Source organism: Dinoponera quadriceps, unplaced genomic scaffold (genome assembly GCF_001313825.1).
Source record: "Dinoponera quadriceps isolate SergipeBrazil2010 unplaced genomic scaffold, ASM131382v1 scaffold1527, whole genome shotgun sequence".
NCBI classification, from domain to species: Eukaryota; Metazoa; Arthropoda; class Insecta; order Hymenoptera; family Formicidae; genus Dinoponera; species Dinoponera quadriceps.
In genome coordinates, this window is record NW_014555734.1 from 375,825 (window position 1) to 392,489 (window position 16,665).

The following is a 16,665-nucleotide window of genomic DNA, read 5'->3' on the forward strand; positions in this document are numbered from 1 at the left end:
GATACGACATACATGTGCGCGCGTGCATACACGAGGCACGTGTGTTTCATAATATTCTTACCTCTTTTCTCCTCTCCTCTGTTCCTCTTCCTCCTGTCTACCTCTCCACCACCTCATCTTCTGCTAATCACTATCATATATCTCGCTTTGTATTCTCTCTCCTGCCTCGACGGAGTACAGCGAGAGGAGAGAAGAGCAGAATGTGTGACTGATACGCAAGATTGGCCCAAGGCCAGTCGCGACTGATTGCATAACTAACGTCATCGTGAATCGTTCCGGCCGATCGCTCGGTGAACACCGTACCCGAGAGTCTCCTTAGAAACCAACCTGAAGGAGGATAAACTAGAAAAAGAAATAAATCTGGCTGGTGCTGGTTTGCGAGCGGTTTCCTCATCTTGGTGAAGACATGCCTGGCCGCATCTCTCGCGGTTTCTTCATTTCGTGCGAAAAGCGCGTGCCAAAAAACCGTTATTTCGTCATGGAGCATTGCGTATTGCTTGTAAATTGCATGTATAAAACGATTCAAAATATATGATGCATGAGATTTATGAGATTCTACAAATAATAATCACGATAATGATTCTAATGAAAATGATAAATAATATAATCAAATCCAAAATCTCGTGAAAGAATCTTTTTTTCTAAACGACCGATTTTGAATATTAGAAGTATGATATGTATCTTCGTCATTTTCTTCAAAATTAAACGATCTTTAACATCACACATCCAATTTGTTTCGGCGATTATTGAAATATATACACTATTTTGTACATACTATATTGAAATGTATATACAAAAGATAAGATGTTTTATCGGAAGCAATATCTTGTTTTGTCAATTTCTTCGTTATTGACTTTTATTATGTTAAACCAGCGCTTATGTTAAACTTGCGCTTTAACCAGAATATATCGCATTTGCATATGCAACCTATTATCACGTATCGTTCTATAGAAAACATCGTTCGTCATTAATTTCCACAAAACGCATTCGACGGAACGTCATTGTTCAGCCAAAATCGCGTGAATCGTAATTGCCAGATAATTAACCCATTAACTGCCAGATTTTTTTTTGAAATTTTTGGCCGGATAAGTTATATATATGTACAAAAAGTTGTGTAACAGTATAATTATATTCAAATTATGTTTTGTTTTGAGCCACAAATGGGGATCATGGCAGCTAATGGGTTAATGCGGCATGACGGAATCCAATTAAGCAGTGCCGAGATGTCCTCGTTTCTCTCTCGTGATTCTTTTTTTCATTTTTCTGTATTTACCGATTTTTTCGATACGTAATCAAGCAGCGATGTAGGGTGCGATAAATCATGATATCTAATTGATATGAAGATATGAACGTCAACCAAATTGTGACTACTATGACAATGCACGCACGATCAATCGTAGTATTAATAAAATAGTTTTATTTAACAAATTACTTAGTAATACCGAAAATATCATTATTTATTTGTTCATATTTACCAAATTATTTCTAAATTTTCAAAGCGTTTCAGATTCGCGGGAATTTGAACTTAGTATTAGTGTCGTCGAAATATTACGATGAATCTTTTACATATTCTCTTTTATAAGTATTAATAAAATAGTTTTATTTAACAAATTATTTGGTAAATATGAACAAATAAATAATAATATTTTCGGTATTACTAAGTAATTTGTTGTGTATTGCTATTCATATTTGGTATTAATTATCAAATATTGCATTGAAACACTCAACCAAATATATTCGTTAACTATTACCAGACTTGTTCGGTGCATCTGTTACGAATTGTCATTTCGCCTTATCGGGGCATTTAAATCCTCCTGTTCTTCATCATTTTTATCGATTTTAATCTACTGGTTCTTATAGGTTTGTAAGAAAGCGCCAATGTTTGTTCGAGCAATGCTGGGAGAACCGTTGGGTGATATTATTGCAATGTGAAAAAGTTTGCAGCGCGACACACAATTAACAAGATATAACGTTTCTGCGTGTACGAAACAAAACTTGTTTCTTTCACGATTGCGCTTGATTCGCTTTTACGTTATATAATTAAGGAATTTTTTGCACGTTAGGCTTTACGTAACGTCGAGGAATGAGTTAGCTGCGAAGAAGAGAACTTGTTTCCCGTAAAATTGAGAGACATTTATAAAAGCTAGAAATTGGATGCATTATATTCTCATGTATCTACGTCTTTGCTCTCGACTAGCGACAAATTATGACTTGAATAAAGCTATTGTTTATGAACTGATCGAATCGTGGTGACTGTCGATCTTCGGATTACGCTCCATAAGGAGTCTAAAAAAAAAAATATATATATATATATATAGGGTATAGGAATAAGTTTCCGTCCTTTCTTAATGAAAAAGAGGTATTTATTTAAACAAAACAATACAAAGTGAGTTCATTCAAAGTGTGCTTCATCGGATAATTTTCTCCCACCTTTTAGGTAATAAATGGATTCCTTGAAGGAAGAAATCTTGTTCTTTTGAAGCGATTCATTCATCAAGCCATATTTTAATACCTTCATAAGAACTGAATCACTCTCCAGAAAGGGCCGATTACACGGAACAAATGGAAATCTGAAGGAACAATATCCGATGAATACGGCGGGTGGGGCAGAATTTTCCACTTCACTCCTTCCAAGTATTTCTTGACCGGTTTTGCAACGTGTGGCCTAGTGTTGTCATGGAGCAAAATCAGCTTGTCGTGCTTATTATCCCATTCTGGTCGTTTTTCTTTCAAAGCTTTGTTAAAATTTATCAGTTGCAGACGATAACGATCGCCAGTGATGGTTTCAAACGGTTTCAGCAGCTCATAGTATACATCTTTTTGATCCCACCAGATAATCTTCGAAGCATGGATATTCCGTTTTGACGTTGATGGGCTTGGATCACCTGGCATCACCCATGTTTTCGGGCATTTAGGGTTATCGTAATATATCCATTTTTCATCGCCAGTCACGATACGGTGCAGAAAATTTTTCCTTTGTTGTCATTGAAGCAGCATCTCGCACGTGACCAAACGTCTTTCCATGTTTCTCTCTTTCAATCTGTATGGCACCCAATTTTCTTCTTTTTGCACCATTCCCATTGCATATAGACGTTTTCCAACGGATCTATTAACATTTAATTCTTTTGACAATTCATCGAGCGATCGACATGGATCTTCTTCGAGTAATGCTTGCAATTTTGCATCTTCAAATTTTTTCGATGCACCTTCGCGTGCTCACCGTAAATATCTACGAGCAAACGATGCGTTTCCACAGCACTTTTCTTTAAAATAAAAGAATGGAGTAAAACTTTCCGCAAATGTTGCTTTTTTGGAATAAATTCCGACATTTTCAACGCAAAAAATTACTCTTGTTTACGCTTCGAACGAATGCCAAATACTTGGCTCAAACGCTTGAACACATACCTTTCAAATACATGTATTGCCGTTTTATCAAATACATAAGCAGTGCTACTAACGACATCTCTCTACAATGGGCGGAAGCTTATGCCAATATATATATATACCAGCCATCTAAAGTCAAACTGATAAGATCATTAAATAGATTTTTTTTACACTCTACAACTTTTATATGCACAACTTTTCCGATAAAAGTTTGCATAATTTTTATTATAAATTTTTATAAAGTCTCTCATGAAAACAGTATCATCTAAAAAATCATCTAGATAAGTAATGTTACTTATCTAGCATCTAGATAAATTAAAAGCAAAATCGTTTTATCTAAGACGAATTTTTTGGATTTTTCTCATCTTCATTTAGATAAATCTAAAATCATCTAGGGCAAACGCTACGTATGACTATACACATACATGTACGCGTGTGTGTGTGCATAAATATTTCTGTTCGAGCAATCTCGTACATCTAATGACATGGCAAAGTTGGCATGTTAGCTCTTTGATTTTCCTGCGGCATCGGATTATTGACGACTAAGTGAAAAACGCCTTCATAATGTCACACAGCGAAATTTTTTATCGCACACTTTGTGTGCTCGCATTTTCCGTTTAACTGTCTTTTCTTCACGCCGATCGAACTTACTCTTCGCGGTCGTACATAACTACCGTTTTTTTTATCTTCTTTCCTTTTTCTTTTTCTGTTGCCTTATGTTTTTCTTTTTAGGTCAGTCACGCACACGATTTTATTCTTCGCCGTGTTTCATTTTTTATTTACGGAAACCTGTGACATACCCGCGATATTTTTCTTTCGACAATGACAAAACCGGAACAGAAACAACTTTAAGCGCATAAACCGTTGACGCATTAAACGCACGATTGCGTGCTCTATTTTGAAGTTTCGTAAGCTTACCTCGGTGTTTCTTCTTGTCGAGTGAGAAAAAGCCGCGAAATATTTCTCTCTCTCTCTCTCTCTCTCTCTCTCTCTTTCTCTCTCTTTTTCTTTCTCTCTCTATGAATATATATAATATACGTAAGCATGTATAATTAGTCAATATTTCTTGTCAATATTTCTTACAGGGGAAAGACTCGTCGGAAAGCGATTAAACTTCAGTGAGGACGATATCGTTGGCAGTAATCGCATTGTAATTCATATTTTAATCAAGATTTTCAAGGCGCTTTTTAAAATGATTATTGAGCACATTCAAAATATGAAATTTCTTAGCATAATTTCTTTCGATTGGTGCCTGTAATTTGACACTCTTCGAAATCGTTAATTAGATATTAATCATAATTTCCTTTCTTTGCTCGCTCATTAAATTTATATTACAATCTACAAGCTTGTAGATTTCCACACCGCAACTAATATAATAACCGACAGTGAGGACGAAGATAATTATCCAGTAATTCGGGTAATAAGATGACTCATTGCTAAAACGCGAGATGTCTGACCGCAACTCAGCATTCGTCGCTCGACGTACGAACGCTGCTAATTATCCGCTCTTTCTGGAAATCGCTATGGTAACAAACGATACAAAGATGTGACATACCATTGTATTTATTCAAGAACCTCCTCTCCTCCTCTCTTCTTCTGGTTAACAAAAAACAACTCGCGATCGTTACGCAATGACGTCACAAATGGTGCCTAATTAAAAACAAGGATTTAACGAATTTAATTAGCTACTAGATATTTATATTAGGTTATGCAAAAGTTTTAGTTTTTTCTCTTTAATTTTATTCATTTACTATATAATACAGTGACTGAAAATCAATCTTTAAAATATTTTCCATCATTTTCTATAATCTTCTACCTTTCAGGTAACAGTCGAATTCCTTCGCGAAAGAAAGATGTCAGTTTGGAGGTAATTTTGAATTTTCGTATTTTTGCTATATTTGCTCTCGAAAGCGCTGTTCTACTAAGGAGTGCTGCGTCGACCAGAATAACCCGAAGGCGTCAAGTCAGGAGAGTACGCCGCGTGCGGAAGAACTTTTCAGCTCAATTAATGAAGATTTGTTTAGTAGTCTGAGCAACGTGCGGCCTAGCGTTGTCGTGCAGCAAAATGATTTTCCGACTCCCTTGCCCGGTAAATAATTTTTTCTTCTCAATGTTGTCGACTAAATCATCCAATCATTGACTGTGGCAAATAGATTCACATGCTTTAACAGCATTTTTTCCTTGCTGAAATTCATATTGAATGCAATGTCGAATATAAAGTTTTTCGTCGCTCATTATATCAACTGTTATTTTTAAAGTTATGTGCTGCACCATTGAATTGTAATGAATGGCATTTTAGAAAGTTCAATACCAACCTTAAAAACACAAAACAGTGGGAAAATATTTTAATTTGAAATAATTACATTAAAAGGCTGAAAAAAAAGACTAAAACTTTTGCACCCACCTAGTATAAATTGAATATGAAGAAAATAGGAGGGAGGGAGGAGGGAGGGGGGGAGAGTGGAGAGAGAGAGAGAGAATATTAATTATTAACCCGGCAATATTCACCTTCTTTTTACGTAAACGTTCATCTGAAACCATTTATACCTTAATTAAAAATAACTATTATTAACAACATATATTATCGACTGCTCTATGATTTATTATTATTTGGAGACATTGTAAATATAGATTCACTCGTTACTTTTTGAAAAAAAATGAAGAAAAATTCAAAAAATATTTAAAAAACGAAATAAGTGCATTAAATACCTTAATATGATGGTATTTTGAATGAATAAAGATATCTTTAAAAACACTGTTTTATTGCCTATTCTTGATGGGACAGCATATTTAAATGTTCGTAAAGAATAATTATTAAAAAAGATTTGGAATATATTAAATAACATTTATTTTATGAGATTGTAAAATAAGGCTAAATCGCGACCTTTAATGGAGTTACTAGTATTAATTCAGAGTTGTAAAAGATTATTTATTTTTATATCTCTTGATTGCATTATATAAATGTATAACATAAAATATATTTTTAAACAAAAAATTATAAATTTTTAAAAATATAGATATTTTTATCTTTAACATTAAATGAAAATATGGTTTAAAATATTCATTTCATTTATAATAAATACTAATGTTAACTATATATGTTAATTATAGAGAATAAATATTAATATTAGATATTTTATTATTGCGTCTTTGTCTATTTTTCTGTTTTTTTCTGTTTCTGAAAATTTTATCGTATGAGATGTAATATAAATGCTGCATAATGTTTATTGGATATATAGGCATACATAATTTCATTCAAACTTATTATCATCTTGTATTCATAATATGAACTTTTATCATATTTGGTTAATTTTGTAATGGAAACGATCACTTGGTCGTTTTGTACTCCGAGTTTTTACACTTATATTATGAATGAGACGGATCATAGCCAACTCTTGTTGCATTGGTTAGGTCTCTAAATGTCCAAATAAAAAGTATTGTTTCCCGATCAGTAAAAAAAAAAACTCACTGCGACTTGAGTCTCATTTTTGGACCGCTGGGGTCTGAAGTGGCTCCAGATGACTTTTGCCGGGTTAATAAAAGAGAATTAGAAATAAAATTGATTTCAGTTAGACAAATACATAAATTGCGAATATAACGGCGACAATAACGACATTTATTATCGTTAATAACCATAGGTCTTCTATGGGCGGAAACGTTTAAATAATAGCAAATAGCATTGCTCGTCAGACAATGCAGGGGTATAGTATTCAAATTTCTTTAATTTTATAATAACTACCGATTCCTTGACCTTTCTTATTAGAAGAAATTCAATTTAACGTCTAGCCAAGGAATCTTCACGCGAAAAGTGGTTTGATAGATCCGGGACACAATATATAACACGCGGTGGGTCTCAGTTATCTCGATTTTAAACTTTCTCAAGGGCTTTTCGCTCTTGAACCGACGGTGAATATCTTTTGAATATTTTTTAGGAGCAAAATGAAAGGTTAGGGAAAGGAGAAGGAAGAAGGAGAGGAAAGAAGAATATAAGAAGGAGAGGACACCCGTTCTGTCGAATTGGCTCGGTGGCCGCGGTAATCCTAATAAGGACAGAAATAAATTCTTAGAACTTCTCTTAAAGAAACTTAGTAATCGTCACATAAACTGAGAGGCTGGGCGTTTGGCCGCGAACAGCAAGCATGACAAGATAGCATGTACAGCCGAAACGGGCGGAAGGTAAAGGAGATGAGAATAATAGTGGAGTCGGTTTGTCGGTCGGTCGGACAGACGGGCAAAGCGGCTATGTGATGTGTGCGGACGCGTAGCCCAGTAGCACAGATCGTGGCGAGCGAGCGCCAGTGACTCTCAATTCTCTCTCACTCGAATATTCAGTTCTTCGCTGACGATAGTATTGAGCAGCAATGAAAGTTTCCTTTAACACTTTCGCCGCAACACTCCGAACTTCCCATCTGGGTGCCACAATCATTGATATCGCCTAGCAACGTGCTTTGTCGTCGGCGACGAATAACAATAGACGCAACAGTGAAAGGGGATGTATTCACTTTACGAAATTGATGCCATGCGAAACGCCCGACGATAAAGCATTGATAGTCGTGTCGTACAAATGCATTCAATGCATCAAGAGGTCGCATTATTAATATACCGATGACACAGGGTCGCGATAGAACGCGATAAAGATCTCACTGAAGATTTCGTCTTATCGCTCCTTGTGTTGAGGATCGCTTCAATGTATTTCTTGATACGAAATGAGTTCATTTGAACTAATTCCCAACGTAGAATAACGAGTACAATATTTAAGGATTTATCTTATCCGTCGATAAAAGCGCGCCAAGCTGTCTAAAGCGTTCGTCACTTGTCATCAATGTTCCCTCACGTTCGATAAGTCTGCGCAGAGCTTTTTTTATCATTCATCCCGTTTACTGCATGTACATACAGACATCATTATGTGTAATCAAGGTGAAATATTCAATCAGTCTTTCAGCTCAAATCGTGCCGCTTCTTGTCTTCTGCAATTAATTGATGCTTCGTTCTTCTCATCGACAAAATCTCCCCTACTTTTTAATTCGCCAAGTAGATATTAGCTCCTATTTGTTCCATCCTTCCTTGTTTTCCGCAGTGATTTTTGAAACATCTACTCTCAGTCGTTTTACGTCTTCGCAAAAAATAAAACACAATTAGTATCCGATATCACTGAATGAAATAATTAGTATAAAAGAACAGAGCACGATTTCCACTACTTCCAACTATTCCTGTCATTATATGCGCTCTCGTCCGTAACTTCTCCGTAATCTTAAGCGGATCCATTTTCGCCCTAAATTCTATCGAAAGTTCGACCGCTCCCGGAGGACGTCACTGGCACCGTCGCCAAATTACCACGTCGATGCCGAAACGGTAATCTGCGCGATGAGGACCACTGCTCGTGGAGAGCTTGCGCCGTGGCATTTTGGGGGCGCGGTGTGACGCGGCGGTAGTTTCACGCCGGACGACGACGACAACGACGAAGAACGGGTGCGTGCGCAACCGGGTTCTCGGCGGCGAAGGGGTGTCGTTACGACGACCGTAAAGAGAGTGAAAGAGAGGGGGAGGGGACGTTAGGGTAAGGGGTCAGCCCCAAGAGCGGGTCGCGGGGTTTGGCAAGCCCGCTTGGGTGGTGGCGCGCGTGCGCCTTTCTAGATAACTCTCGTTAATTGACATGGATATTCGTAACTTCCTGTATCGCTGCGAGTAGTATGCTTTTTTATCGACTCGATTGAAATCCGTAATCGGGTCCCTAACTTTGTTCGCTTGGCAGATCGAATTCGTGAAACGAATTAAAAACAACTGAAATTCGAAATCTCTCGATCTTTTCGAAGAAGTATCAATCGTCGCGTATTCTCTTTGAACTTCGATACCATTGTTGCTCGCGAAAACGATTCGTACGTTCGCTCGCAACTAACATGGATAGTAAATGTTTCTTCGCGCAATCCTCTCTCTCTCTCCTTTTGTTAGTACGCGTGAAATAAAACCAAACGCACTAGTTTCAATCGCGGTGTCTTTTAATTTCACGTATGGAATTTGAGGAAGAAAAAGACCCCTTGTCCTACATAGTAATGCAAGTGCATGAGGAGTGGTCGAGAGAGAAATAAGATAGGTCACGACGCGCGGGATGAACACCGTTGGTAACGCAGAAAGGGGGAAGGAGCGGAAAGAGTGGGAGACTGCCGGTCGTTCGGAGGGGGTAAGCGCGCGGCGGTGGGGAATACGGGTCGATGATGCCGGCGGTCCTCGAAGACATGAAACGCCAGTCAGTCTCTGGTCCACCCGAAGCCGCGTCGCTGATCTTCTGTTTCACCGAACACCGCTCGCCGCAGCCATGGGTGACAAGGTTTGTGTTTAGAATTCTGTTAAAAAAAAAAAAGAAAGGAAGGAGAGAGAGATCCGTCGTGTGACACTACTATGAGCGCTTTAAGAGATAAGGTCGCTAGTCTTTAACATGTCGTGTGGGAAGCTTTTGTCAGCACGACACCAGAGTTTACGAAAAGCAGGCAAACAGCTAGGCAGGTAGAAAGGGATGTCCATTTGCTTGGACGCAGCTGACTCGAGTGACAGAACCGATGTGATAGCATTTGCGGGTGATTTTCATGCAGAGCACATGTGTAATCGCGGAGTTTTTGTCTTCATAATTCGTGTTAGTGAATACGCTATTTGGATACAATTTGGAAAAATCGAGCAGATGGGTGGTGAATGATATAAGAGGGGGAGAGTGGGGGAGAGGAAAAAGAAAAAAGGAGAGCAATGTGTGAGGGCGGGGTGAAGTGAGAGAGTAGAGAGAGAGAGAAAGAGAGAAATACAAAAAAGAGGTTAGTCTCTTACTGCTGTCGAACTAGAACTTCGATCCATGGGGTGGAAGAAAGCAGGGGTGAAAGGGGAATGAGAAGGGTAAGGAAGGAATCTTCAGGAAATTCTTCTATCTGTATCTTTTTCTTCCATCTCTTTTTCGATTTCTACGATTTTCCCTCATTCTTCTCCTCGCTCGTGTCGCCCTCTCTCTCTCTCTCTCTCTCCTCCCCCCTCTCTTTCTTTCTTCTTCTCCCCATCGTTTGTAGGTTTCCATCAAGGCTTGTAGTGACCAGTTAATGATATGTCAGCAAGAAAACGGGAAACTTCCTTGACGTGAAACCTTTCTCGCACTTGTCTTTTCGTTTCTTCTCCTGTCTCATGTGTGGCCCCGTGATGAAATATATTAAAGTTCTTAAGTACACACACACACACACACATATGTATTACTTGTATCTCATAAAGTTCTCCCCACAGGTATCTTTTTAGAAAATTGTCCCAACTACATTTTCGCGTGGGCGGTTTCTCTGTGCTGTTTCCTTGACAGAATCACATGACATATAGCTGACTGTCGAATGCGCGACGACGGAATTTCATCTAGGTAATTAAAAAAAATCGTGACAGTTTATCCTCTGAAAGCATTCCGGCTGTCGTCGAAAGCTCCACTTGGTCTCCTCTTTATCGGAAAGAAATTTCATCTGGAAGCTACTCGCTCATCCACCAATTACAGATCGCTCGTCGAACGCGATTCATTATCGTGAGATAGAATCGCCCGTGATGCACAGACGTGAAGATCTTCCGCCCGATGCAAATACGCTTAGTGATTTTCTCAGCACGCTTCTGCGCAGATTGCGCACCATGGGCACGCAAGCCCACGTTCGGCGAGTCGTAAGGTTACGCCTCTCTTGTGCGAGGCCTTCCGTCCCTTTTTCGAATTGCCATCGCCCTGATTCGAGAGAAAAGATCATTAATAAATATGAACGAATAAGGTAAGTGCCTATCGCTATTTTATTCCTAGGATCTGGTTCTTCAGACGAATCGATTAATTACGCGCGTTGTGGAAGTAGCAGAAGGACGTGCGATCGTTATTTATAGAGCCGCGGTAAAGTTCAATCGCTGCGAACCCGCCGCGGCCGTACGTAAGTTCTTCAGGGCGAAATAGAATCTCTCGACCACCGATATCATTCAGAATCAGACGAGAGTGATAACGTCATTTTATTTAATGTATAGACTGAACTCTCACCGCAACAATTACCGAATATCAACGGCGTCCGATCAATCACATCGAGTTCATCAATCAACATCTTTCGATGATATCGAGCGAAAACAACGGTTTTAAATATGTGATCTGTGTATATAATTGTGTAACGACATTGTTGTCAGTAACGAATTTATAACCGATTCATCTCAGAATTTGTCAAACTTTGCAACCCTGTTGTCGTTCTCTGGCCACAATTATTTGCGCCCAATGATCTTGTCGGCAGTGCTCTAAAAGTCTAGTTTTTCGCTGCCCCAACAATGGGATTAGATTAGGTTAGGTTAGGTCTCGCAGTACCCCAGATTATCATTTAAATCGAATTCGAAATCAGAGACGATTTCGTTACTTCGGTCGTTTCAAATGACTGTTTTCGAATCTCTTGAAACATAATAATAATTTGTGCGAATAGTCGAAACGAATGACGTGTCTTGAAGAATCGACACGCCCTCGATCAGGAACTCTTCCATCTTATCGTGTTCATTCTCTTGTATCGTTATTTATTATTTCTCAGTGCAATTTTTCAGCTGATTTCTCATTAATTATCCCAGTAGTTGCTAGCTGCACGTTACATATTCGCTTCGAGTTGTCGGTATGTCCGAGCTTTCGATGTGTCCGTATCGCGAGATTTATCGCGCGATGAAAGTACACGGCACTAACCTTAATCTGACCGAAGGGATAATGCAATTCACGTGACATCCACGTTAGGAAAATTAACAACTGGAAACGAGATAATTCGGTTAGTTGGAGATTATTAATTACAGTCGGACAAATTTAGCGAGGTTCTTGCAATACGAGAAGTTACTGAGATTGGTGAAGTGAAAGATGTGGTGTTCTGTCTCGTAAACGTAATAGTTTTTACATTATAATCTAACATCTATAATGTTACAATTTTATTGTTTATTTTAAGATTGTCCAATTTATTTTCTTGTGTTGTATACACAAATTTTGCATCGGATTTTTCAGATTTGATTATCTCATGAATGAATTAAAATTAGAATTCGCGTGTAATGTTTTAATTATTTAATTATTATTTCACTCTCTTTTGCGTGACGCTTTTCTTTCCCTTCAGTGTCACTTAATAAAAAGATACACGCAATGATCACTGAAGTCTCGACTCTTTCCTACTTCTTCCAGACTAAGATTAGGATTCTTGTTTAGCATTTTAAAAGCCATGAAATCGATGTGTGAAATTATGAATCGTAAATCCTATTCGAATTTCTCTAACATTCTTCACGATGTAGCGCCATATTTCAATGGCATCAAAAAGATGTACTGTCCATTCGGTACTATTACGTAACGTTGCAAGTATCATTGTGCAATATCTTAACAATTATCTGTGGCTAGTGTTGAAAAGGACACAATATCGAAACGCTAGATCAGTGATTCCTTCTCTTTTTTCTCCTCTTCCTTTTTTTCGTGAAATACAACGACGTCGAAATGAGGAGAGAAAAATGATGAAGTGCGACTTTGGTGCAACGTTTGAATGAACAAATAACTAGACGCGAGTTCACGATCGTTTCGGGATCGTCACGCTCGATTGAAAAGGTCGATTCTTTTAAGAGAATGTTTCCTCTCCGCGACGCCCCACCGTTCATTGAAATTCTTTCGCGCAACTTCCGCTTCTCGATTATTTTCGACGCCGACATCGTCATCGTCGTTGCTGTCGTCACGTGAGTGACATCACTCGTGGCGCTGCGCGACATTGAATCACGCATGTATACACACACATGCACGTAACATACACGCACACATATATACACTCAACACACAAGCATACTCGTGGCATATCGATGTTGCATATCGATCATCAGTCGAATTAGCGCTCGGCCAACTAGAACGACATACTTTTCTATATCGCGAAAAAGTTGTATTTTTCGCGTTCGTCGTCATGTTAGTTTCTTCCGATTCGAGTCTCTACGTTTGCATTCTTAAGGGAATTCTCAAGACTATTTGAAGTAGCAAGTTCGAAGCAAGAAGCTCGAAAGTTTCTACACTGTATTCATTTTTATTCATGCTAAGACTTATTTCATCGATATATAATACTAGACGGAACCGAAATCGTGTTGAGAGATATATATGGAAAAAACTAATTCGATTATGGCAACTGAAAATATTTAGTTAATTAAGTTTCGGTTATAGTAACATGTAGCCTTTTTTACTAGCTGAAGAATTGTTTATATCAACAAATGCTTTCGGTTTGGGGAATCGAAATTTTTCTTTCCAAATACGTTAAGAGCTATTCGGTTACCTAAGCTGAGAATGCGAAGCGACATACCAACAGCGTTAGTGGTCCTGCGGTCTAAGGTGATAGTTTCGGAACCGAGAAGTTTTAAGTTCAATGAACTAGGAAAAAAATTATATTTTTGTCGAGTTGCAATATTAAATCGGTTAAGATAATCGAGTACAATTGTCCGAGCAGCGGAAACATTCTATAGAAATTTTCCTGTCTTTACAATCGAGTTTTCATCTGGTTCTCAGATAACAAAAAAATTTCGGTTGTCATGACCGAAATTCAGTTGCACGAATTTTTTTTTCCGTGTAGAAAGAGACAAAACTATGTATGAATAGTAATGGTTCATGTAAACCGGGACAACGAGGTATTTAAAATTCTAAACACATTTCGTTTTACTTTTACACACTTTATTTGCATAATCAAATAAAAAACATATTTAGTAATTATTAAATAAATAAATAAATATATATATATATATATATAACTATCTCTATATATCTCTAATATATATATATATATATATATCTCGCACTCAAATCGTGCGCCACCTACGTTCTCACTTGTAGTTCTTATCTTACTTAATCTGATATTTTGTACCGATTGATCAAATTTTTCTCGTGCTCAATACGCTACTCTTTCCGTGCTAACTAACGTCGAAAAGAATCGATCAAGACAAAGATGGGCTCTTTGAGGCTCGGCCTTGTATCCTCAACTTTGTTTCTTTTATTGTTTTTATGCCGCAATCGACGCCGTTCGATTTCTTTCGGTATCATTATGCCCAGTTGGCTGGCCATTATCGATAAAGTAAGAAGGTAATCGTTAATGTCTTCTGGCACGTCGACGACGCAATCTCGTTGCGCGAGCGAGTGGAGATGCGTTTTTTTACTGGCAATAGGTCAACAGTTTGCGCGATTTACTTTCTCGGTTTGCTTCAACTCATTTGGATGCCTCTCTCGTAATTAATATTGAAGCGATTTAGTTATAGAGTAACAGCCTCGCATACATACACAAATATTCGTACATACAATGTGTATACTTCCGGCCGAAAGAAAACTCGAGTATTAGCGATCGATATCCATGATATATTTAAGGATTGCCGGCTCAGAGCGCAAGTCCTATCTTGAAATAAAACGCTCGATACTAAATTGGACGGTCAGTCTCGTATTTTCTCTCGCTTCCGTGCACGGCTTTATCGCATTAGATTTATTTCTAGACTAATGAAATGTTATTCTAAGCAGAAGACATTGCTGGGTGCGCGCATATATACATGTCTATCTTACGCATATTTTTCATGAAAAATGGAAGGAACGAGATTTGGAGGAATTTATATATTTGTCCTTGAGACATAAATTTGGAATTTCAATTCGATCCGATCTTTCACTTTCATTTATTAGTGATTTCAACGTTTTATAATTAACATCATTTACTGATTAGTAATGCGTCTCCGGGATGTTCGTTCGCGACGATGAAACATTGCGTCCGGATCATAAAGCGGAATTATCCTCCGGTGAAGCGACATGTTCTCGCGATTTCGTTTTATGTTACGAGTGTATGTGTGTCCGCGAGCTAAGTATGCGACGTTTTATGGTCGCCGATTGCGATTCATTTGTGATTCGTCGCGAGTAATCAACGTTAAAGCGGCGCTTCCTGAAATTTTACAATAAAATTACGACGCGTATCGTCGTCACGTCGCCAGGAGTAGATATAACTTTTACGAATCTGAATGAGTATCGTCGCCGGTAACACTTGACGTGCAACCAGACGACCAGCGTCGGACTTACGTCTCGCGATTATTCCGATGTGTCATTAATGAGATAACGAGCCGGCCAATTATGCGGAATCTCACGACACCTTTAACATTACCGCGTAGCTTTACTGCGGAGTGGAAAACTCGTGTGTATACTCCGTGTAATTTCTCGGCAAAAATTACGTTAGTATTAATGAGAGTTACATTTAGTCGCCGTTAAGATGGGTTCAAGCGAACGAGCAAATATTTACGACCAATTCGAAAAATGGATATGAACAAGGACATTTTTTTAAATGTACGGACACGATATCTAACACGTTCGCTGACGTTTCTGGTGTGCTCATGTTCGCAGTATCGTTCATACTCATTTTTTTAAACTCATTCGTAGATATTTGTTCGTATTCATTTTCTTGGTCTGAACTCATTTTTAGACAGACATTCTCAGGGAGAATGTTTTGGCCACCCGAAGAGGGAGAGTCCGTGAGAGACGAAACTAACATATAATGTGAACAGAAATTGTCTGCTACAATAACAAACACTTTCTAAATACAGACAATGCAGGATAATGATTGCGAATAATACTTTCGGGAAAATGATATTGTAAACGAAGTATTACATGTACCAAGAAAAATTTAATATCCACGTGGGATATTAATTTGTAGTCACATCCGACGTCTAACCGACAAAGATTGGATAGACTATATTTATAGAGAGAAAGATACATATATAATAAAGTATATAATAAAATAATGTTTATGACATGTAATTTTTTATCATTTTGAAAGAAGCTAATAAATGTTATGACGTCGGCCAATAGACTATCGTATGGCAAAACTGACTATTAGCAGACAATATCTGTTGATAATGTGTTTTTTGACAATGAGAATATTATACAAAATTGAAGGAAAACTAATAAACACGCTTGTCTGCCATTGTCTGAACGAATAGTGAGAATTAATCCATAAGCTTTTCAAAATGACTGCAGTTTTTATCTGCTCGAAGAAATACTTAGGGAAGTAATAAGTAGTATATTCGGAAATAAATAGAGATTCATTTAGAGAACTGCGACAGACATATATTCTGTAAAAAGAGGACTGTTTATACCAGTTGAGATAGGATTTATTTTTCCAAACTCATTCAAATAGGTCTCTTTCTATTTTTCTATGTCTCTCTCTTCTTATTTCATTCGTCTTTTTCTTCTCTCTTCCCATATTTTTACGAACATGTAGACAACCACGACGGAGCATACGTATTAGTATTTCGCTG

General features: G+C 37.9%; 1 protein-coding gene across 5 annotated transcripts in view; it reads left to right on the forward strand.

The window, feature by feature from the left end:
* Window positions 1-16,665, forward strand: part of LOC106745280 (sodium/potassium-transporting ATPase subunit alpha) — a 74,377-nt gene that overhangs the window by 15,078 nt on the left and 42,634 nt on the right. For 2 of the 5 annotated variants that reach the window (XM_014620741.1, XM_014620740.1), the window contains exon 1: window positions 9,613-9,709. The exons of 2 other annotated variants lie outside the window; for them this stretch is intronic. In XM_014620741.1, coding sequence (XP_014476227.1) covers window positions 9,698-9,709 — 12 coding nt within the window. In that variant the 5' untranslated portion in view covers window positions 9,613-9,697. Of the gene's footprint in view, window positions 1-9,610; window positions 9,710-16,665 lie in introns of those variants that run through there. One more of the 5 variants, XM_014620742.1, reaches the window with a different exon arrangement.